The sequence below is a fragment of the Urocitellus parryii genome, chromosome X (genome assembly GCF_045843805.1).
Source record: "Urocitellus parryii isolate mUroPar1 chromosome X, mUroPar1.hap1, whole genome shotgun sequence".
NCBI lineage: Eukaryota > Metazoa > Chordata > Mammalia > Rodentia > Sciuridae > Urocitellus > Urocitellus parryii.
In genome coordinates, this window is record NC_135547.1 from 72,611,973 (window position 1) to 72,636,605 (window position 24,633).

Sequence of the window (24,633 nt, forward strand, 5' to 3'; positions counted from 1 at the left end):
GATCTTCTAAAAGACCCCTATGTACAAACATCTATTGATAATTGATAACTGAAAAGGTCCAAAGGTAATTTATGTGGGTAAACAATAGCCTTTTCAATGAATAGTGCCTAATGAAGGACATTGTATATAGAAAATCCAATATCTACATACAAAAATAACTCAAAATGAATCATACACCTAATTTTACAATTGAAAATTATACAATTTCTAGAAGAAAACACAGATAAGAATCTTTGTGATGTGATCTTGGATTAGAAAAATATTTCTTAAATCTGATACCAAAAGCACAATATATAAGGGAACAAATTAATACATAGGACTTCATCAGAATTAAAATTGTCTGCTCCTTAAGAGACACTGGTAAACCAATGAAACTACAGATAGAAAACATTGTTAAATCAAAATTTTGATGTATTTCTTTGATGAGTACATAAATAACCAAAAAAATTCATATTAAAATAAAAACTACTTTTTAAAAATAGACAAAAATTTTGAGACTTCATTTTAAAATATACAAATGGAAAATAAACACACAGAAAATGCTGTATATTATTATTCTTTGGGTAAATGCAAATTAAATGAAAAATCTTTATCCATCTAGATTAGAATGCAAAAATTAAAAAGACTGATCATACCAAGTGATGGTGAAGATGTGTAGAACAGGAATTCTCATAAGAGAATTTAAATGAAAATTTAAAATGGTATAACAATTTCAGAACAGTTTGTCAGTTTCTTAGAACTGTGACACACCCATTCCATAAATAAGTATTTTATTACCAAAGGGAAATGGAAGCATTAATCCATATGAAGGATTTTGTATAAATATCCATAGCAACTTTATTTGTAACAGCCTGAAACTGGAAAGAACTCAAATGTCTATCAGTAAGCAAATGGATAATCAAAACTGTGATGTAGCAACACAATGGAATACTGCTTAGCAATAAAGAAGAAAGAACTAAGTAGTAGTATATACAATAGCTTAGATGGATACCAAAGACATTATGCTCAGTGCAAGATAAAAGACAAAAAGTATGTATTGTGATTCCATTGCTATAAAATTCTGGAAAATCAAAAGTAATCCATATTGACAGAAAGCATATCATTAGTTGCCTGAGAGGGTGGAGTATAGGACAGGTGGAGAGGAGTTACAGAAGAAAATTTTCAAGTGATTTACATTTTCACTGTCTTGATTAGGTGATGATTTCGTGAGTCTATACATATATAATTAATAATTTAAAAAATTAACCATTTGTATGGCTTTAATATATGTAGTTTATTACATGTCAAATATGCCTTGATGAAGCTATTTTTCAAAAATCTCTGAGTAGAACCAATTGTGGTAAAATAAGAGTGAAAGGAAAGAGACAATTTGCAGTGGGCCAGGTAGGAATAAATAGTGTCTCAAACTAGTTTGGCAGCAATAGAGATGAAAAGAGTTTGGTATATTTGAGAGATATTTAGGAAGTAAATGTTCACCATTTTCCAGAGGTCAGGTGATTCTAATTTTAAAGAGCAAGGAACTAAGGTAGATTCCATTAACAAAGCCCACTTGAAGTTGCAAAGACACCCATAGCAGAACTTACTCTCAAATAGACCAACCTGAGAGCACACCTCTAAATCTATTACAGTTTTAAAATTGCAAATGAAGGGGGAGGAGAAAGAAGAAAGCTGATATAAATACTGAATTTTTGTAATATTCTTAAATAATGCCTGTTTATCTTCTTAAAACAATGGGAGGAAAATAAGATTGAAGATGATGGATCAGAGTTCAAAACTTTCAAATAAAGTATGCATATGTCCCTAATATGCTCAAAGTAGTTATCTTTCCTTATAAAACTTGTGAATAGTTTGCTCTACTTTAAAAAATGTGATCCATCAGATTTTTTAGAGTGCTTTCCTATTTATAAATTTGTTCTGTGTATATGATACCTTTAAATTGCTATATCAGCCTTCTAAAGGTAAGTAATATTGGCTACAATTTTCTGATGAGGAAAGTGAAGACAATTTTTGTGCTATAGAGACAACACAAACTTTAGACTTCTTCAGATGTAGATTTGGCTGCCATTTATTCAAAAGGTAACTTAGTAGAGATATTCCTCTTCTTAATTTGTTCATGCCTCTTTTCTTCTAACTTCCTTCCTCCATCTTGCATTGCTCATTCACTGCCATTAACACCTCACTTTATTGTCAGTCCTCAGAAAAGTAGTTCTTCTGGTTCTGAGATCTATGTTCAAGTCATCCTACCATACTTCCAGCTGACTAAATTCCCTTTGAGCAACTCTAGTTTAAAAGATTGGTGGGCCTGAGGTTGTGATGACCATTCAAATAAAGTTACAAAGTGTCTGTGCATTTGAGTTATATATTCCTATTTCCCATTACAATAAGGAATGGAATTTAGGCATGTTACAATTTGGCATCATATGGATTATAAGACTGCTTCTTTACCACAAGGAGGGATTTGTGAGTCTTCATCAAAAAGGGGGGGGGGTATTATTGGCATATGTCCAGGGAGGTCTGTAGCTATTAATGTCTAAGCTGACAATTTTTCATCTCCTCAGGTGAAAGGGTCCTCAGGCCTTAGTATTCTGGAATGTTCATTTATAGTTATTTACCAAGTGCCCAGGAGATTGACAGGTCTAGCTAAAATAATGAAGAAGACTGGCTCAGGTTCTACTATTATGGAACACAGAACAAATTATGTCCTTGCTTCTACTTGTTCATCTGTGAGATAGAGCTGATCATGTCCACTCATTTTTGCCATTAGATTTCATTTACCTCTTTTGGTCAAGTAAGTAATGCCCATAATACTTCCCTATGAGCAAGATAAAGCAGCAATCACTCTTTTCTCTTTAGAAGTCTGTAATATTCAAGTCTTAGGGAAAATCTACGTAAGCCTTCTGGGACACAGTTGTCTAAGGAATATAAAAGCTAGGGAGGCCAAAGGCTTTCCTATGAGAAAACATTGCTTATAGGTCTTCCCACCTCTGCTCCATCTTTACACAGGGGCTGTGAAACTCCTCTGGAAGGGGAGTTGCAGTCCCACATCACTCTCCACCCTTAGCTGCCAATCAAGAGGAAGAAAAGCAGCCCTACATAGGTTCTATTCCTTGGATAGTACAGTTCAAAAGTTTAAAATATGCAAAGACATCTTGGAAACTCCAAGAATACAAACAAACATTTGCAAAGCTCTGGACAAAATCAAGGGTCCACATGTAAATGGCAAGCAGTGGCTGTGTTTTGCGTGTTTGCCTGTTTGAGTGTTTTTGTACCATGCAACTTTGGATAGGTGTGAACTGCTGGTTAGAGGCAATTCCAGACAGGAAGAGGTCAGAGAATATAGCAGGAATGACCTCTGGTTCCTAGGGCCTAGGGTTCCCAGAGCAAATGGCACCCTGCCATGAGGCCCAGTCTAGCTTCATTTTGGTAATCGCAAAGGTTTCAGCAAGTACCAGCTGGCTAGGCTGTAGCTTGCTCCTTAATTTGTAGGAGACAATATTTTCAACGTGCTCCTGTCGCCCCTTCCCCCTCACCACCCCAAGCCTCTGATTTGGTACTGGGCTTTGGATTCAAGTGTGTTGAGTGCTGGCCTTCAGGAGATCCCGTAGCCCTGTCCTCAAAATAAAGCTCCAGGTTAAAGCTTTTGGCCCGGCTCCTGAACCCCGGTATAGGAAAGTAAGAGGTATTCCAGGAGCAGGGGTCCTCCGGGGCTTGAGCGAGCCTCTCCTGCCCTCACCCACGCTGTGCCAGCACTTGTTTCTCCAGAGCCACTGGGCGCTAGCTTGCGGTGAGGGGAGGGGAGAAAAGGAGAGGGGAGGGGAGAGAGAAAGGAGGTGGGAAGGCTAGGAGGCCGGCCTGGCGGGGGCGGGACCGACTCGCAAACTGTTGCATTTGCTCTCCACCTCCCAGCGCCCCCTCCGAGATCCCGGGGAGCCAGCCTGCTGGGAGACACGCAGGGTCCGGAGCAAACCTGGAGGCAGAGGAGGCGACGGAGGGAAAAAGATCTAGCTAGCCGCTCCAGTACCGTAGAGGAGCAGAAGGGACGCACCGCGCCACCCTAGCCCGGCTCCAGCGACAGCCAACGCCTGTTGCAGCTCAGCGGCTTCGAAGCCGCCGCCCCGGAGCTGCCCTTTCCTCTTCGGCGAAGTTTCTAAAAGCTGCTAGAGACTTGGAGGAAACGAGGAAAGTGCCGGGTAGGACTGACGGCTGCCTTTGTCCTCCTTCCCTTCAACACCCCCCCCCCCACCCCAGGTCTCCTCTCCCGCAGCTGCCTCCGCCAGCTACTCTCGGTCTGCCCCCCCCTCCCACAAACCCTCTCCCCTTCAACCCGGTCGGCCCAGCTCTGCCAGCCAGTTTGCAAAGAGGTAACTCCCTTTGGCTGCGAGCAAGCGAGCTAGCTGCACGTTGCAAAGAAGGCTTTTGGGATCTGGGCGACTGGGGAGCGCTTCAGCACTACAGCCAGGACCTGACTCCTTAGCGCGCAGGGAGGGCCCCTTGGTTCCCCACAATCCCCCTCTACCTCCTCCTGCTGCCCCCCCACCGCCCCTGTGAGTGCAGAGCCAGAGATCAAAAGATGAAATGGCAGGGCTTCAGTAGTTGAAAACAAAACCAAACAAAGCCAAAACAAAACAAAAAGAAAATAACCCAATTTTTATTTGCACCTGCTTCACTGGACATTGAATTTGGAAAGCAGAGGACCTCCCTCCCCCCAAGATTTGAGCATCTTTTGAATCTGCCATTCAAGTATTTAGAAACAGACTGTAAGCAGATTGTGTCCAGCGCGTGTTTTCCTCAACACAGGACTTTGAGGCTGTCAGAACGCTTTTTTTTTTTATTATTGTTGTTGTTGTTTGTGTGTTTTGGTTTGGTTTGGTTTTTTTGCTCCTGCAAGTTTTCTTCCCTGGAGCTTCCCGCAGGTGGACACCTAACTGCAGCGACTACCGCATCATCTCAGCCTGTTGAACTCTTCTGAGTAAGAAAAAGGGAGTCAGGGTAAGGGAATTAAGTGGAAGATTCAGCTTAGTTTAAGGATGGAGGTGCAGTTAGGACTCGGGAGGGTCTACCCCCGACCTCCGTCCAAGACCTATAGAGGAGCTTTCCAGAATCTGTTCCAGAGCGTGCGCGAAGTGATCCAGAACCCGGGCCCCCGGCACCCTGAGGCCTCCAGCACAGCACCTCCCGGCGCCCGTTTGCAGCAGCAGCAGGAGAGCAGCCCCCGGCAGCAGCAACAGGGTGAGAATGGCTCTCCCCAAGCCCACATCAGAGGCCCCACAGGCTACCTGGCCCTGGACGAGGAACAACAGCCTTCACAACAGCAGTCAGCCCCCGAGGGCCACCCCGAGAGCAGCTGTCTCGCAGAGCCAGGAGCTGCTACCGCCGCCGGCAAGGGGCTGCCGCAGCCGCCGCCAGCACCTCCAGACGAGGATGACTCAGCTGCCCCATCCACACTGTCCCTGCTGGGGCCCACTTTCCCGGGCTTAAGCAGCTGCTCCGCCGACCTTAAAGACATCCTAAGCGAGGCCGGCACCATGCAACTCCTTCAGCAACAGCAACAGCAGCAGCAGGAGGTGGTATCCGATGGTAGCAGCGGGAGAGCTAGGGAGGCCGCTGGGGCTCCCGCCTCCTCTAAGGACAGTTACCTAGGGGGCAACTCGACCATATCTGACAGCGCAAAGGAATTGTGTAAGGCAGTGTCAGTGTCCATGGGCTTGGGTGTGGAGGCGTTGGAGCATCTGAGTCCTGGGGAACAGCTTAGGGGAGATTGCATGTACGCGCCGCTCCTGGGAGGTCCGCCCGCTGTGCGTAGCACTCCCTGTGCCCCGCTGGCCGAATGCAAAGGTTCTTTGCTGGACGACGGCCCAGGAAAGGGCACTGAAGAGATTGCTGAGTATTCCTCTTTCAAGGGACCTTACGCCAAAGGGCTGGACGGCGAGGGCCTGGGCTGCTCTGGCAGCAGCGAAGCAGGGAGCTCAGGGACACTTGAGCTGCCGTCCACTCTGTCTCTCTACAAGTCCGGAGCATTGGACGAAGCGGCCGCATACCAGAGTCGCGACTACTACAACTTTCCGCTGGCCCTGGCTGGGCCGCCGCCCCCTCCACCACCTCCCCATCCGCACGCCCGCATCAAGCTGGAGAACCCGCTAGACTATAGCAGTGCCTGGGCAGCAGCCGCGGCGCAGTGCCGCTATGGGGACCTGGGAAGCTTGCATGGCGGAGGTGCCGCGGGACCCAGCTCCGGATCACCCTCGGCAGCCGCCTCCTCTTCCTGGCACACTCTCTTCTCAGCAGAAGAAGGCCAGTTGTATGGACCATGCGGCGCAGGCAGCGGCGGCAGTGCAGGAGAGGCAGGGGCTGTAGCCCCCTATGGCTACGCTCGACCACCTCAGGGGCTGGCAGGACAGGAGGGCGACTTTCCTGCACCCGATGTGTGGTACCCTGGCGGCGTGGTGAGCAGAGTGCCCTATCCCAGTCCCAGTTGTGTCAAAAGCGAGATGGGACCCTGGATGGAGAGCTACTCCGGACCTTACGGGGACATGCGGTAAGTTTCTCCTCCCAAAAACGTCACCTTTCTCGGCTTGGGGCACAGATTCGCTATGCATTCTAAGATAGCTAGCCACTCCTTCCCACCCGAGCATTTCTACTAACCTTGGCAGAACTCAGACTGGTTCCTTAGGAAGGGCTGCACTAAATCTAGAGCTCTCCCAGGGACTCTGGGCCCGCCAAAGTTTGGACCTGAGCATCTGAATACCTGCTGTGCGCACTGGGTGCTGGTTCAAGCCCTTTCATATTCCTCGACAACTCCCCTGACCATCTAAAATCCTCATTACCATCTGGTACTCCAGGTTCCACAGACTTTAAATTAAAATTCCATTACACTGGACTCTTTCACAGATAAAGCCCTTAAGCCCGCCACTCCCTTTTACCTCCTTTTCTCAAAGTCCTGTAACCTCCTTCAGAATGACTGCAATTTTTTCCTCTTGGGGTCTGCTAGTGTTCACCTTCCAGTCTGTGCATGGCCGGTCTTGACAAAATAGAGGTAAAAGTGCTGGACCAAGTGTTTCCTAGCCCGCCTCCTCCAAAAGAATAAAACGGAATTCTGGGTTAGGGAAGCAAAAAGCCTCTGGGTGCTGAGGCCTCTATGTGAAGGAGTGAGGTTCCCTTCCTTGGAAGCAACTGGGGATGTGTTCCAGGGTTGGGAGGTCAGCAGAGAGAATCCAACCAGGAACGTTTGGAGCGGGTAAAAGGGCAACTTTCTTGGTAAAGACTGGACAAGATTTACCCTCACAGGTTTCTCAGCATTGGTTGACTTATGTTAGAAGTAGTTACTTCTTGGGTCGGTTGTCTCTTGTAAAGTGTTTATTTTCCCTGTGGATTATAACAGATCCACAGCCCTCTACTGCAGGTTTCCTTCAGATGTATAAAGAGATGAATGTTCTTTTAATGAACAATGTTACTAGATTTGAGTCTGACTTGTAAAAGTGTTGGGAAAAAATTTTGTAAAGCATTTCCTGCTATTCCAGTGTGCTAAAAAATCTGTATTGGGGAGGTAGGAGTAAGGCTCTTTATTATACTACTTCATCTCAAGAACGTGCTTGCATTTTAAAACATGAGTTTTACTGCTAATAAATGGAGTAAGAATTGTTAAGTAACCTATGATCTATAATTTTGCCTGAGTTTTAATTAGGACATGAGAAATGTGGCCAGCAATTTCATCTTGTTTATTAAAGTATTTTCTTCACTGAAGTTTTTGAGCTTCTTGGAGACCATGTTGAAGATCTCCCCCCCCCCATTACCAAGTTAAAATATTCCTTTATCTGGTGAGAGAGGAAGTATTGATTGGGGAATTAATTCTTCGGATTTCTCAGGTGCTGAAGTCCCTTGGACTTCTGTCTTACTTTATGTTTCTGTAGCAATTTTATTTTATCTATGACTTCTCCAGATTTTTTTGGTTAGACTTAGCATATTTGTTTGATGACTTAAATCTAACAATTTGCCTCCTTTCATTGATGATTCTATTCTTGGAAGGTTGATAGCACAGGGTCAAAGAGAGAAAAAGGAGGATAGGAGTTCATAAAATATTATTTTATGTATTGTTGAAAAAACAGCTTCTTATCAGGCTTTACATCTTATTGGGTTTTTAAGGTTTGGCTTACTGGATTTTCAAAGCGTTCTTTTGGTATCGTCAAAGTATTTTCTAGATAATTTACGGTGTTTATTTTTGCAATGGGTTATGCTGTGGGATAAAAGGTCTTATTCATTTTATGAGAACAGATTTACTTGGTAGGGTTAATTTTGGGGGGGTTGTCATTAGAGAACAGAGTTCCTTTTCTACTGTAATGTTTTTTTCCCAAGGGGAAATTGTCTAAGCTGCTTCTTGACCTACTGTGATGCTAAATGGAGTCACTGAAACCTTCCATATTCTGTATAATTCTCCCCTGTTGGGAGAGAGGTATGTTGATATTCACTCAACAGGGAGGAAACTAATAGTTCTACATATTTGTTTAGGGATAAGTGTCTTTGAAAATAGAACCTAAATTTTCAGTGAGCGGCTGCAGAGCAGGGAGTTCTTCCCATCAGGTGTACGGTAAGCTTGGTGATTTTATCACAAATCTTAATGGAAAAACTTCTGTATTAGGAAGATCATCATACCATAATGCCTCCTTGACACTGTTCAAATTAATGAGCACAATTATAAGAATTTAGCAGAACCTGAAGAAATTTTTTAAATTATTTAATCTTTCCTGAATTTAATTGCTGCACTGGCTATAAGGAGTTCAGTAAAAGGGAAAACTGATGTTCCTGTCGAGTGGGTTGACAAATAATTTTCATTTCTAGAATATAGAAAATCCTTAAGTTACTTTTTTGGAAATTAAACAGTTTAATCAGAATCCCTCTTTAAAAGTTGAAATGTTTTCTTACTTTCTCTTTCTTTCCCTCACTTTTTAAGAGCACAGTTTGGTGAAATGCAAAGGGACTTTAAAAATCAAAGTCAGTTTTTTTTTCCCTCTGTATTGCGTGTATTATGTGCTAAATTTGAGTTTAAAAATCTCAAAATTCTAGAATGCTTCCAATAACCTGTTAGGTTCCTTCTTTTCCAAGTGTGTGTGTTTGTGTGTGTGTGTGTGTGTGTGTGTGTGTGTGGTCATGTACATTAGTTGGTTAAGTGGAGGGTTTTTTAAAACTTTAGTTACTGCTGCAGTAACTCTATGTTCTTATATATCAACAATGTTTCTGCTCAAAGAAGGTCAGAAGACAGCAGTGGTCCTATTTTTACTTAATTTAGAATGTGGTTTGTGAACAGAAGGAATAATAAAAAGTGATGAAGCTTATTTGCGACCCGGATGATATTTTATAGATCTATCTTCTCTCAGAGATCAAACAAGACTATACAACTTTTTTAGCTGACCACTGGTCCACTTGACAGATGTAGGCCCCTTCATATCTCAGCAAGAAGCACAATAATATGGCAAACATTTTTTTCTTGGGAGTTGGGGCCGAAAGGAGACCATGTAGAGTTGGGATTTAGAGAAATTATCCAGAATGCAAAAAGAACATTTTAATTTTTCTCTTGGTTGTGTACTCCAGTCTCCATAATAGGTAATATTTTTAGTAGTGCTTTGAGATTGAAGAGTCCTGCCTTTAGCTATTACCTTTTTTCAAAATATGGAATTTTATTAATTCCTCCTTTTATTTTTGCTCCCCTCCCCAATTGTCAAGCAGCTTTTTATGTCTATCTTATAAAGACTAATTTATCTGTTTTGTAAAGCAAAATTTTGCTATTTGGGCCTCAGTTTCTGATGTCTGGCTCCAAGTAATCAGAACATGAGACCCAAATAGCCACACTGAGTGCACTCTATTATACAGGAGGTAGCCAAAGAAGGACCCTCTTGCTTGTCCACAGACTATCTCTCTCAGCACAGCCAAAGGTTAACACATTGGTGGGGGGTGTTTTCAGAGAAGCTTTCAGCCTTCCAATTGCAGGATTACTTTGGGGTGCTTTCTTGCCAGCACTGGTTTTACCTTATCAAACTTTCACTTATTGAGCTGCAAACTGTAAAATAATATATTGAATTTGCTGGCATATTTAATTTTCTTCATTAATATTAATAATAACTTTCTCATATTATATGTATATATATGCTTTTAAAACTAAGAATTCCTTGGTCTCCTGACTCGTACGTACATGTATAGTAACCAACCTTGGTGGGATCGTGTGAGTTGAATGTAGACAATTTTATTATTAATACTGTTATTGTTATTAACAGTGGTTATATCAACACCACCGGTTTCATTTGGAACTGTGTTCAAGCAGGGATCAGAATGCAGGCTGGTTGTGGCAAAGAAAGGGGCTTCTTTTACCACTGAAGCTGAAGTCATAATTCTGAAAACTGAAAAACAAACAGAAAAATGGTTTCATGAGCTTGACTGGAGAGGGTAAAAGGAGATCTTTCTCTAACCCCATCTCCACCATTTTCTCTTTGTCTGCAGCTTCCTCGAGTGCTGCCTATCCCCGATTTTATTTTATTCCACTCCTTTCATGCTTTTGACATTGAAATATAGACTCTTCTTCCTACTTCTCAGGATATTTTTCTCATTACACCTGTGGCATGCTACTAAAGAATTTCTTTTTTAAAAAATCTGCAGAGTAGCAGATCAGATCAACCCCAGCACCTCTCTCTTAAGAGTAAATGTCATGAGCCGATTGCAAAATGAATAGCTGGGCTTTTTACCTTGAGAGACTGATTCAGTAGTTTCTGAGGGAGCGAAACTAGATGGCTTGAGGACTTGGAAATTTAATGAAGTATTTTGCTGGCTACCGTCTTAGTCTTAGTGTCCCTCTCTTGATCTCTGTCCCTATCAGTCCACTGGCCCTGTTGATAACCTTCTCTTAGTCTCTGAGAATAACTGGACCCTTTCTCTTGCTAGACAGCTCTGTCTGGATCGGACTTGTGCAATGCACTAATCTGCAGGTGAGGGTACTCATTGGAAGTGTCCAACTGAGCTAACCTGCTCAAGCTCTGTGTAAATCAATCATTTGAAAACAATGGGAAAATCTTAAATAAATTATTCTACTCCAGACTTCCTCCCTACCAACATTCCACTGAGTCCTGGGATATTAATTCAGAGGAATTAATAAAATCCTAAATTCAAAGCTGGCTTTAAAAAATTGCTTGTAAAGTTATGTGCAGTAATCAGCATTGATTACCCTTCATCATAGGGAAAATTTTATGAAATCCTAAAGTTACGTAGTCTTTTCAAAGAAAAGACTCAGAATTTTCCAGTTTATTCACTAGCCATTTTGTAAGTTTGAGTAGACCACGAATGTACTTAGCCATCACCTCTTTGCTAGGTGGGGGAATATAAATAGTTGCATTTTCTATGATATTTGTTTATCATGTGGGGAAACCTCTCTGGAGCAGAACTTACATCATTTTTCTTCTGGAAGCTTCCCACATGACTCTAATGCTTTAGATTGTTGCTCAGTAAGGGCTATACTCAGGGACGGCTGCAGAGAGATGATAGCTGACAATTTATTACTTGTACACTCATGAGTGATACCACCCCTTCTCTCTCAAACAGATTACTGCTGACAACCTGCAGGCCATATCAGGGTTGAAGTTGGCTCATTTAGAAAAAATTATAGCATTAAAATTCTGGTCGCTGGAGAGTGCTGTCAATTAAGATCACATAGTATTGAGTTTTATTTTGTTAGTAGTATTGAGTTGTAATTTACAATCTGTAGTATTCACCAATGTGAGGTATATAGTTTGATGGTTTTTAGTATAGTTAGAGTTATGTGCAAACTACTGTAATTTTAGAACATTTTAATCACCCCCAAAGGAAATACTGTGCCACTTCGTAATCACCCCCTTATCTAGTCCCAATACTGAGCTACCACTAATCTACATTATTTCTGTATGGATCTGCTTATTATAACTTTTCATATAAATGGAATCAAGCAATATGGGGGTCTTTTATGACTCATATTTTCCACATAGAATAATGTTTTAAAGGTTCAAACTTGTTGAAGCACATGTCAATATTTCATTATTTTTTATAGCTCAATAATGTTCCATCATATACCACATTTTGTCTATTCATCAGCTGATGTACATTAGGATTTTTCCAACTTTTGGCTGGTATTGATTATACCGCCATGAAAATTAGTGAACAAATTTTTTGTACAAATGTGTTTTTTGCTTTTTGGGGGGGTATTATCTAGGAGTGAAATTTCTAGGTCATATTGTACCTCTCCATACTTTGTGAGAATCTGCCAAGCCATTCTCAAAAGTGGCTGCACCATTTTACAAACCCACCAGCAATATATAAGGGTTCCATTTTCTCTACATTTTGCCAATATTTACTATTATCTCTTTAGGATAGCTATACTAATGGGTGTGCATGCAGTGGTATCTCATTGTGGTTTTGATTTGCGTTTCCATAATAATCATCATGTTCAGTATCTTTTCATGTACTTATTGGCTGTTTGTATACTTTCCATGGCAAAACTATCCTTTCATATACTTTGCTCATTTTCAGGTGGGTTGTCTTTCTTTATGATTTAGTTGTGTTTAAATGTGTGTGTGTGTGTTTGTGTGTGCATGTGTTTATGTGTACACACACACATATATTCTTGGTACAAGTTCTTTAACAGATAATTGTGAATGTTTTCTTATATGTTATGGGTTGTCTTTTTTTTTTTTCCTGAGGGTTTTTTTTCCTGAGGGCACAGTTTTAAGTTTCATAAAGTTCACCTTATGTATAATTTCTTTTTTGCCTATGACATTACTATTTTATCTATGAAGGCCTTGACTGATCAAAATCACAAGGATTTATACCTATGTTTCCTTCTAAGAGTTTTATAATTTTAGCTGTTTGTAGTTAGGTCCTTGATAAATTTAGATTTAATTTATATATGTGATGACAGTAGAGATCCAGATTCATTCTTTTGCATATAGATATCCAGATATGGTAGCATCATTTGTTTATGTTTCCCCATTTAACTATCTCAGCATCCTTTGTGTAAAATCAGTCAAGCATAAATGTGAGGGTTTATTTCTGAACTGTCAACTATATCTCATCAATCTGCATGTCTGTCCTTATGTCAATATTACACTGTCTTGATTACTGCAGGTTTTGGTAAGGCTTGAAATAACAAAATGTGAATCCTCCAACTTTGTTCTTCTTCAAAACTGCATTGGCTCTTGAAGTTCCCTTGAATTTTCATCTGAATTGGAATCAGCTTGTCCTCTTCTACAAAGAGCCTGGCTGGGATTCTGATAGGGATTGTACTGTATCTGTAGATCAATTTGGGGAATATGGTTTCTTAACAGTATTGTCATCTAGTACATGATTATGTGATGTTTTCCTATTTATTTAGATCTTCTTTACTTTTTTTCAAAAATGTTTTATAGTTTTCAGAACATAAGTTTTGCTCTTCAGTTATTAAATTTACTCCCAGGTATTTTATACCACTATGAATGAAATTAAAATTATTTTTCTGATTTTCTTTCAGTATTGTCCATTGCCAATGTGTATAAATATAGTTAAAATTAATTTTAAAATATTAATCTCATAACTGCAACCTTGTTGAAATTACCTGAGTGTGAATATCTCTGGAATTACTGCCCTGAAAGTTGAACTGCACTTCATTTCATCCTTTATGAATGCTATATGGAGACACTAGTGTCAGTTTTACTCAGGTGCAAATTAGATCTGGTAATCTCATCCCCTTCCTGGATGAAGAGGACAATGTTTCTGCATATTTAGCTCTTTGGGAAACAGCAGAAATGAAGCCTAATTTGGTTTGTATTGTTAATAGTCTTAATTTTTTTTTTTTTTAGAATTTGGATTTTGGAACTATTAGCAAGGGAGTAAGGAATAATTATGATTTCTATGTAGAAAAATAACATGAAGAAGTAAGGAAGATAAACTAGGCCACAGAAATCACTAGTTATATTTGGCTTGTGTTTAGGTTTGTGTAAGCAGCTGAAGTCATAATTTTATGTTTTTATATGTTGTCCTTTGAATAAAGTAAATGTCACCACTCCTTCTGGTGTGTATTTCTGGATGGAGAAATGGTTGATTTACTGTCATGCAATTTAGGCTTCTTTTCAGGAATGCACAGCATAGCCATGAAGCAGAAATAAAGTTCTTCTCTACAGGGGCTGAACTTTGGCCTCATTAATACTTTAGACTAAGAGTCATGGCTATAGCTGTAGTGTTCTGATAATGAGAAGTGAACTGCAAGCTACCGAGCAAAAAGGTCCTATTTGACCTCATGGCTAGATTTAGAGATTACCTCAATAAAGTGTCATTTAAAAAATCTGTCAGTCAACCACTTTCCATTAAGCACCTGCTGTATGCTTAGCATCTGTTAGAAGGAGGCACATTAGGAAAAGGCAATACAATTGAGAGAGAATCTTGAGGTTGCTGCTTTGCAGGAGCATTCAAAAAAGAAAGAAAGATAAAGAAAAAGAAAAGAAAGGCAGCACTGTGATACCAATATGAAATGATGCTAGTTTTTCTTTTCTTCTTTTTTTAATGTAGACATTCTACAAAGAAATGGACAGAAGTGGCCACCACTATGTATTACCTGTGGCTGCCTCTAATCCTTTATGGACATAGGTAGGGACATGACTGAACTCAAGCAATAAATCTATCTTGAGGTCTTGGTGAATATTTCAAGCAATGGGACATTATATCTCTGGAAAGATGAGTGAATTATCACAGGGGTTGAAATCTATTTCTGCTTATTTAACAGTGTTACTCTAGTCAAGTTAATTATTAGTTTCTTCCTCATTTTCTTGGCTCTATAATTGCACTTGCTGAGAACATGTTTTGTTGTCTTTGATTGGACAAGTCTGTGATAATATGAGTAATGAACTAAAGTTGAAGGTGATTAATGAGTCTTAAGTTTTGTGTGATAGCCAGTGAAGATGCCATTGTGGTGGACAGATGAAGAGTTATTCTTCCGCTTGTAAGTTTTCCATTAATTTTGGTGACTTGCTTTGAAGCTCTAAATAAATGGGGCTTTGAAATGTTGGTTAAGGGAGGTTCAAGGAGTAAAGGACACATGACAATCGTTTTCTTTTAAGAGCTTTGCTGAATTAAATGATGTAGCTTTTTGAAATGGCCCACCACCTAATCTTGGGCTACATTTTCTAAAGATTGAGTAGGTTCCTGGCTTGTGAAATGTGGTCCCACTATGTGGCCACTAGGGGGACTACAAGTGTCCAATGGCTGGATGTCCCTGGGAGTGGACAACCTCCTTAGGTGGTTTCAACATACAGCTAAGGCTCAGGATACTTTGAACCAGAACCCCCTAACATTTAACAATAAATAAGCTACTATGGTATTTATTATTTCATGTGGGATGTTCTTTCCAAGAGTTTCAACCATTTTTTGGTAATACTAATTGACCTCTTGATACTGTTTTCTGCATATAGATCAAGGAGCAGTTACAATTTGCAGTTTACAAAATATTTTCATATTCTTCTATTGAATTTCATTCTTATTTCTGCCCTATAGAAGTGGCCAGAGTTTAGAGTAATATAATACTATTATATAATCAGTATTCCTATTATAAATATGCTCAGAGAGGCTAGGCAACATGCCTACATTTAAACAGCTTCAAATTGGCAAATATGGTGTTTCAGTCTGACTCTTTCTTTTTCCAGTCATGTGTTACTGCTTATTACAGACTTTTACTTAATAGATAGGAAAGATGAGATTCAGAGAGGCAAAGGAATATAACTGGTATCAGTAGTAGAAACTGGTGAAGGTCTTAAGGCTTTTAGATCTTTTATCTACCAATCAGACTGATGGGTTGGGTTATGTGAAAGTTCTAGGTGTCAATATCCTTGCTTTTTTACTTTTCAGATTGCACTTATTCAACAAATATTCATTGAGCATCTACTATATGCCAAATTCTGCACTCAGCATTGGTGATGTAGCAATAAAAAGGCAGACAAGAATTTCCTTCATGGAGCAAAAAGTTTAGTGAGTGGAGACATAGAATATATCAGAGGGTGATAAGTGCCATGAGGAATAACTTAGCACAGGGTGGGAAGTAGATGATGATGGTAAAAGGGAATATTTTATATTTATTGGTCAGAGAAGGCCTTACTGAGATAATGATATTTGAACAAAAACCTGAAAGAAATGAGGAAGTCAGCTATGTGGTTATCTTGGGTTAGAATATTATAGGCACAAAGGCCCTGAGGCAGGAGCACAATGTGAAAGAGGACAGTGAGGAGGTGCAAAAGCCTGGGTTATAGTCAGTGGGGAGTGACAGATCATGACACCAAAATTATGTGGGGCATCATTGGTATTCCTTAGGACTTTTGACTTTACTGAGATTTTGAGCAAATTAACATGATTTGACTTATACTTCAGCAAGATCCTTCTTCATGATATCTGTTTGTTTACTTTGCGTATGTGTAGAGTAGAGCCTGTGGGGGAAAAAAGCAAGCAAGGAGGTGAAGCTACTTCAGTGATCCAAGTGGGAAATTATTGTGGCTCAGGCTAAGTTAGTAGAGGAGATAAGAAATGATTTGATTTTAGATGTATTTTGATAGTAGAGCCAACAGCATTTACTGACAGATTGGATATTTATTGTGTAAAAAAGAAAGGAGACAAAGATGATTGCCAAATTGTTTGTCTGAGTGACTGGAAAAATGAGAGTGCCATTTATGAAATGGTGAATATTTATGGAACAGGTACATGGGATGGAGTAGGAATCAAGAGTTTCATTTTGGACACGTGCAAAGTTTGAATTATCTGGTGAACATCTTGGTGGCTTCTTGTCAATTTAGTTTCATGCAATGCCCTCAACTTTCCTGTTTTTTTTTTTAAGGAGATTAAAAGGAATCTTTGCAGATCACCAAGGCTGTGTTCTGTCTCCTCCCCCTTTTATTTTATAGTGACCTATAGAATTACAGAGACCTATCTCAAGTGAAACAACAAGATGGAAATAGAACTAGGGCATAAACTAAGTACTTTTGGATTCCAACTCTGTGGCTCTTTTCTCATTGTTATTCTGAGGCCTCATTCAGGAGAGTTATTCCTTTCCTTCTAGTCCCAAACTTTGAACCAGGTAATTAAACTAAATAATTAATCAAGAACTGGCAAACTACATTAATTGGCTGCTATCCCCAATCACACCAAATTGTCATTATCATTTTACTGAACCACATATCAAAATAAATTAATGCTGAAAAACATTGAGCTTTGATCAAAGCTGGGACCTATTGAGAACATGAACAAAAATGGCCTGATATGCTAGAATTTAGAATTTATAGATTTTTAGAGACCATCTTGTCTAGCTAGCTCTTTTTATATGTGAAGTACCTGAGGCACAGAGATAGAAAAGGACTTAGCCAAGGTCACACAATCTAGTGCCTGAGCCTGGTCAGAGCCTGTTTTGAAGGTTGGCTGTATGTTATTTCCTTAGAAAGTTTATATTGGAAAAGTGATTCCATGATCATAACAAAGAATCATAAGAGCAGTTATAGTGATAGCACTTAATGTTTTAGCAAATCAAATATTGGAAAACCACACACATTGGCTGCTACCACTAGTTGCACCAAAGTATCATTATTATAATCTTTTTACTGAACCACATACAAAAAATTTAATCCTGAAAAAAAAAGGCTGAGTTTGATCAAAGCTGGAACCTATTAGGCAACCTAAACAGAAATGAAGTGAAATCATAGAATATTCATTTAATTCTCACATTGAACTGGAGAAATAGGTCTAGAGAGGTTAAGTAACTTGGCCTAGTTTCACACAGCTAGAAAGTAGCAGAACTTATGTGCATCCCCAGGAAGTCTAGCTTCTAACCTCGAGGTTCTAACCACTCTCCTATACCAGCCATTGACCTTTACCATCCAAAAAGACTAGTGACTGAGGTGACTTTATTATACACTATACTTATTATATTCCAATGCTCCTCACTAAGTAGTTGAGTAGTCTGAAGGTCAAAGTGGGGGTAGGCACAGAAAGGAGTAGTAAGAAGTAGATAACTTATGATAGGGATTTAAAAACAGGATTATATGAATTATTGAAAAGGGCATAAAGATCCTTAGGTGATTGAAAATTCAAAGCCCACTACAATCCTGGGCAATTCAATGTCTGCTTAAACAGGAGAATTATCAAGGTAAGAAAAGGCAAACAGTCAATTTTGAAACTCTTTATGCTTTACATGTGTTAGTTAATTTGATCCTCAGAAAATTTCCAGTAGGAAGCTACTTTTATCATTCCCATAATACAGATGAAGAAACAGACACACAGAAAATAAATAACACACTCAGGATTATAGAACAAATAAGTGAAAGAGGCTGTATTAGAATCTAGGCAGTCTGGGGATGGGGTTGGGGCTCAGTGGTAGAGTGCTTGCCTAGTATGTGTGAGGCACTGCATACGATCTCCAGTACCACATAAAAATAAATAAATGAAATAAAGGTATATAAAAAATAATCTAGGCAGTCTAACTCCTCAACTTAAGCTCTTTTCCACTACATTTAGGGAAAGGGCAGAAAGTTTTCAAAATGTAAAAATACTGTGCCTGAACAAGGATGAGCAACTCTCATTCTTAACATACACAACTTCTCTGAAGGGTGCTTAGAGAGAAAGATATTTACTCAAGATCACATGGTGAGTAAGTAGCAAAAAAGTCTTTTGAGCTAAAAACTCTAGCTAGCTAGACCTCTTTTCACTCTATCATTCTGTATCCCTTCTCACAATGACTTGTCTCCTTCCATTCCTCTGCCTGTATCAACCTGCCACTTACCTTTAAAAACTGACTTTTGCCATCAAGAAGATTATGCAAAGATTTGGGAGTATAAACAGAGTCTATCTCCTTCCAGAGATTGGCAAAAGGAAATAAATGCCAGTAAAGGTAAGCATATGGAATTTAAAGTAAGAAGGAGAACTTCCAAGTTACCAGCAAGATGCTTCCTCCATCTCACTAGGCCCAAATGTGTTGTATATACAGGATTTCATAGGAAGTCATGAATGTTGATGTCAAATAACATTTTTGTTACTATGGAAATGAAAGCTGCCTACTGCAAAAGTATGGCTACTGTGAAAGTCTGCATCTTACCCAGGTTTTCTTTTGAAGAAAGTGCAATCTTGCTGCTTACAAAATGGTAACAACTTACACATTTCCTTTTAAAATTGCCAGTGCCTGAGGGAAATCACCTTTGCAAACTTGTCATATTGGGACACTTCTCTGAACCATCCTCTAACTTCACATTAGGTGAGGAGATCACATTAACTACAAGTTGAGAGTAAAGTTGGAAATATTTCATGTTTGATGTTTGGTGGCAAAAAGGATTCCAAATCATGTTTTATGTGTGTTTACTCAACCCACCCCTCCTTCCCTTTTATCTTTGTTTAAAAACCAAGGTTAGCAAGTGTGTAGGCTGTGGGAGTTTCCAGTTGTTCATCTGAAATCTGTTTGATCAGCCTTTTAAATTAAAAAAAAAAAAACAAGTTAGACTGAGATATTTTACTTATCTAATAATAGACCAAAAATCTTGACCATGCTCTTATTTTCAGATGGCATGTTGTTTGATTTGGATGCTTACTGGGCCTTGGTGAGGTGCTGGAATTACTCAAAATATGCCAGGTCAGATGTGGAAATGAATGGGATAGACTCTTCTCTGAGGACATCTTACCCTTTTAGGCTCAGAGTTCCCCATCAGAGCTGACCTCACAGTGTCTGAGAAAAGACAAACTGGAGACTTTGGGAATTAGGGGGTGGAGGGATATATCTCATGTGCCAAAATGTTCTCAGTCATTCCCTCTACTGAAGTTCAGATTCTTATCACTTCCTACCTGCTTAATGCAGTGACATCATGTCTCCTCTCTCTGCTGCTCTCTAAATCATATAATATTCATGCCACCAGACCTTCCCAAAGTTTCCTTCCAGTCCTGTCAGTATCCTGCTTTAAACATCCATTAGACAGGCTTGGAGCCCTGTCTGATTTATTTCAATATTTTCAGTGTTTGGCACAGAGGAAGCCTTGCTGAGCAGTTATGTAATGCATGATTAAAATTTCAGCTCCTTGTGCTAGGGGTGTAGCTCAGTGGTTGAGCACTCTCCTAACATGTGCAAGGCCATGGATTCGAGCCCCAGCACCACAAAAATCGGGGGGGCGGGGAAGCTCCTTTCCATTTGCTTGTAGGTTAAAGTCCAAATTTTTTAGTCTGGTGTTCATGTCTCTTCATGATCTGGCTATTTTTCCAGCTTGAATTCCTATAATTCCTGTACAAAAATCTTAAATTCTAGCCAAATGGATTTAGTCACTATCACTTTAAACCATCCACACTCTTTCTTTCCTCAAATTTGTTATTTTTCCTATTATCCATTTAACCTTGAATTCTGTCCCAATTTCAACAGTGTCTGTTTTCTAAGCTTAGTCCAAATACATCCTCCTTCAAGAGAATTTTCTCATTCCTTATCCCAAGGGGAAGTGATCTCTATGACATGATATAGTTGAAAGAATATTGGTTTCAGTTTCCTCATTGTAAACTAGGACTAGAAATCTGTAGTTTATAAGATTTTGAGGGGAGATCAGCTGAGTTGATGGATATGAGGTACAAATGAAGTATCAATGCTTATAAATAAGTTTGTCCCTTTATTCTTTCTTCATCTGTAGTACTTGATCCCTTGAACTATAATTATTTGCACGTCTGATATATCCTTCTAACATACTTGTTCTTTAGGGCAAAGGTTGTTTTGTGGATATCTCTGTATAAGATCTCCAACACACAGAGCTTAGAGTGTGTTACATAGTAGATGTTCTTTATTAAGTGATTGTCTAGGACAACTAATGTATCATAAGTTCCATTAAAAGAAATATGGGATTCAGAATAAAAGAGATGATTATCTTGCTCTGCTAAATTCTAGTATTTGCAACGTGTTGTTTAACTCCAATATTCATGGGGCATTGAATCTTGTAAAGCATGGAGGAAATGATATGCTGGGATAAATATGGTAAGGGAAGCAGGGAGAAGTAGACATAACTAGTATCTCAATATATCCTAAACACTGTCCTGGAAATAAAATGGATATTTTTTCTGTAAAAAAAAAAGTACCAGAAAACACAACATCAATGAGGACAGATTACAATTGAGTAAAGGGAAAGTTTGTCTGAGAGTGATTTCACCCTAATTGAAAGTTGACAAATCAGACCAGATGAGCTTTGTTTAGCTTATTCAGTGTGCCTCCGTGTGTGTGTGTGTGTGTGTGTGTGTGTGTGTGTGTGTGTGTGTGTGTGTGTGTGTTGAATCACTTGCTAACATTTCACATGCAAATTCAGAGTTTTCACCTTTGGGAATGAAAATCTGGCAATACTTGACCTTCATTCCTGCCAGGCAATGACCTGATGGAGGTGAAAAGCCACTGCTCCTCTAGATGGAGCATTAGCTTTCCAGTTTGCTCAAGCACCAGTAACCTGCTTTCTTTACTGAAGTTACCTTACATTTACAAATTTAAATTTGCCATCCATGTCAAATAAGAGACCTGGGGAATCTTGAGAGGCTTCCTGACTCCAAGAGCTTTTGCACTTTATGCAGGAAGGGCTAAAAATACAAGGGTCACTGCAATCAGAGCAAACTTAGCTTTTAAATCTGGCTTAGCCATCTATCAGCTGTATGACCTCAGGTGAGTACTAATCTCTCTGATTCTCAAGTTCTTCCTCATCTGTAGAATGTGCTCCTTACAAAGTTATTGTGAGGATGAAATAAGGCAACTTAATTAAAAGGCATGACACTTCAGTAAGTGCCAAAACATTAGTTCCCTTTTTCTTATTCATCACTCCTTGTCTATTGGCAAGATGGCATAAGTAGTAAATTCACCCTCATTGAATGCATTAAAAAAAGAGACTGGACCTTTTGGGAACCATGTGTAGGGTAGAGGTTTGGACTCAAATGATTTCTACAGTCACTTCTTAAAAATTTAAAAACTTATAAATGACTCCAAAATGCCAATCTAGATGATTTTATAATGCCTTGTGTAGCTAGGGATTTTGAATAAGTAACAAAAGAGCTGAAGGGTCCTTGATAAAGAAGCTGGGGTCAGGGCGAGCTAAAATAAATGTTTAGACTGACATTTAGGCATAGACTTTGGCATCTAACAGCCTTTGGTTTAAATCCTGGCTCTGACTCTTGCTGGATGTGAATTCTGGGCCACTTCACCTCTCTTTTCCCTTATTTCTAAAATGAGGATAGTAATCTTTTCCTCATTGGTTTTGGTGGAGAAAAGTGAAATAATAAATATGAAACATCTAGCCCAGTACCTGGCCCATAGTATAGGCTTGAAAAGTTGCACCTGTCCTCAGTATCACCACCATGATGATGATGATGATGATGATTATTATTATTATTATTATTATTATTTATTAGACTAGATAAGTAGAGTTCAGGGAAACTACTTCAACTATAGTGCATCAGCTTTTTCCTAGGCCACCACTACCCAGCCCTCCCTTTCACAAAGCTCCCAGTTTCCAAAATGCTTTGGCTAGAATGTAAGTGTGAGGTCATTGCAGATAACAGGGAGCCTGATTTGCTTTGGTAATGCAAGTCATTAAGTTTCTTCCCTCCATGCAGCTGAAGCTCTTTTTACTAGTTGATGCTTGCTTCAGATTGCATGAGTGAGCTGGTTTGAGAAGAGAGGGAGAGTGAGAAGATCTTTTCTCAGCCAGAGGTCATGGTCCTCCACAGGGAACAGAATGACCCAGTGCAAAGTCTGGGCTGTTAGTGAGTTCGGATCCTCTATTTTTCTATCAGTCACTCCATTACACACATTCGTCCCCTTCCCCCACAAATCACTGGACGGGGTAATTTCCTTGACTTCTTCTGTGGCCTGGAACCATCCCCCTTCTTGTCCCTGTGATCCACACAGCTGGCAAAAGGCAGACAGCAGAACAAAAACAAGCCTTTTAGCATAGAGAAAGGGAGCTTCACAGCAGTCCTGAATTAGCTTGGGAACCTCATGTTAACAAAGGACCTTCCTGACCTCCTCGCAACACCCCAAACATTTAAAAAAGATTTTTAATGGCTGTGTCTCAGAGAAACTCCTTGCCTAGATATATTTAAAGATCTGCTGAGTCATTTAAGAGCAGCCTGAGAGATCACAAGAGGCAAGGACTATATCCCAGTCTATGGGGGAGTAAGTGGAGAGGTGAAATCTGTTTGGTTTTTTCTCATGGGGATGAAAAAACATGACCCATCTCTAGCCCACACAACTCTAGGGATCACCTATTAATACTTCTTTTTTTATCATATTTGGGCTCCTCAGTTTATAAAAGAGTAAGAGTGAGAGGTGGAGTACTTTAATCCAGTGTGTCTCTTATCTGGAATTGTAAATGTGCATGTTATTGGTAGCCAAGAGTGACGCGAAAATGTCATCTTGATGGGTTCATTTCCCTCTTTCCTTTTCAGTTTCTGGTCACATGCATTGTTACCATGGTGCATGCCAGTTGCTGGAAAATTATATACACACACATATGTATTTTTGTATACACATGTACATACACATATACATATGTGTATATATATATGCATATACACACATATTTCTATATGCACACATACATACATATACACATATGTGTGTATCTATCTATCTATATATATGTATATACACACACATATATCTTGTTTTACTTTATTCTCCACTGCACTTCTGAATTAATTAGTGTAAAAATCAGCAGCTAACTATATTTCACTGTAGGTACACATCGGGTGCCCTTAGAGCCAGTTGTCTCCATGGTTTTCATCCTGTTATCCTGCAGATCTGTAAGTTGGTAGAATCCAGAGCTTCTCCTTGGTCCTGGCCTCTTTGAACCCTGTTTGACAGACCTGAGGCTTCTTTCTTTTTTAGGGCATCTGTTCTTCTCTTTGTTTACCTACTCCATGTTGTTTCATTTTCTTTTCCCATCTCTAGCATATTAGACTGCCTCTAATATCTGCAATAGCCTCCCACTCCACTTTCACAATGCCATCTCTATCACTACCATCTAAACCTTCCTCACAGCCCCCTTCTTCTGCTGAAATCACCTCTGGGCAGAGGATTCAGATTAGACCAGAAAAGATGATTCCTGGAAGACTTTAAAAATATTAATTATTAAGAGGTTTTATCATTGGTCACATTGAATTGTTCACCAGCCATGCTAAGGACCTAGATGAAATCAAGTAAGCTAAAAGTTGCTTAGAACTGGTAGGAGACCTAGTTATCTGACTTTGTTTGTATTCAGTTTTTAGATGGTTTTCAGAAGGTCAAGTGGGAGGAAGGCTTTGGAATAGCCAGTTGATATGAGGAATGGGGGAGGATGGGAAAATGGGAGTGGAACCACTGGACATATTTAAGCCTAAAATATTACAATCTCTAGGAAGTATAATCTACCTGAAAATCCATCAAGCATATTCAGGCGCATAATTTCTTTTGATTCTCATAAGAAGCAAACTTGAAAGTAGGTACATCAAGAAGCAATATCTCCAGTTTGTGCATAGGAAACTAAGGCTAGTGGCAATAAAGGGATATTCCAATGTAAATCAGACTAGAAGTGGTAAAACTAGAATTTGAATTTTGATTGTAGGTCTATTTTTTTTAAAGATTTGCATTTT

General features: G+C 39.6%; 1 protein-coding gene across 1 annotated transcript in view; it reads left to right on the forward strand.

Annotated features, from left to right (window-relative positions):
• Nucleotides 1-4,962: 4,962 nt before the first annotated feature.
• The window catches only part of Ar (androgen receptor), a 172,126-nt gene continuing 152,455 nt past the window's right edge, over nucleotides 4,963-24,633 (forward strand). Inside the window, exon 1 of the mRNA XM_026399979.2 lies at nucleotides 4,963-6,535. Coding sequence (XP_026255764.1) covers nucleotides 5,028-6,535 — 1,508 coding nt within the window. The 5' untranslated portion in view covers nucleotides 4,963-5,027. The remainder of the gene's footprint in view (nucleotides 6,536-24,633) is intronic.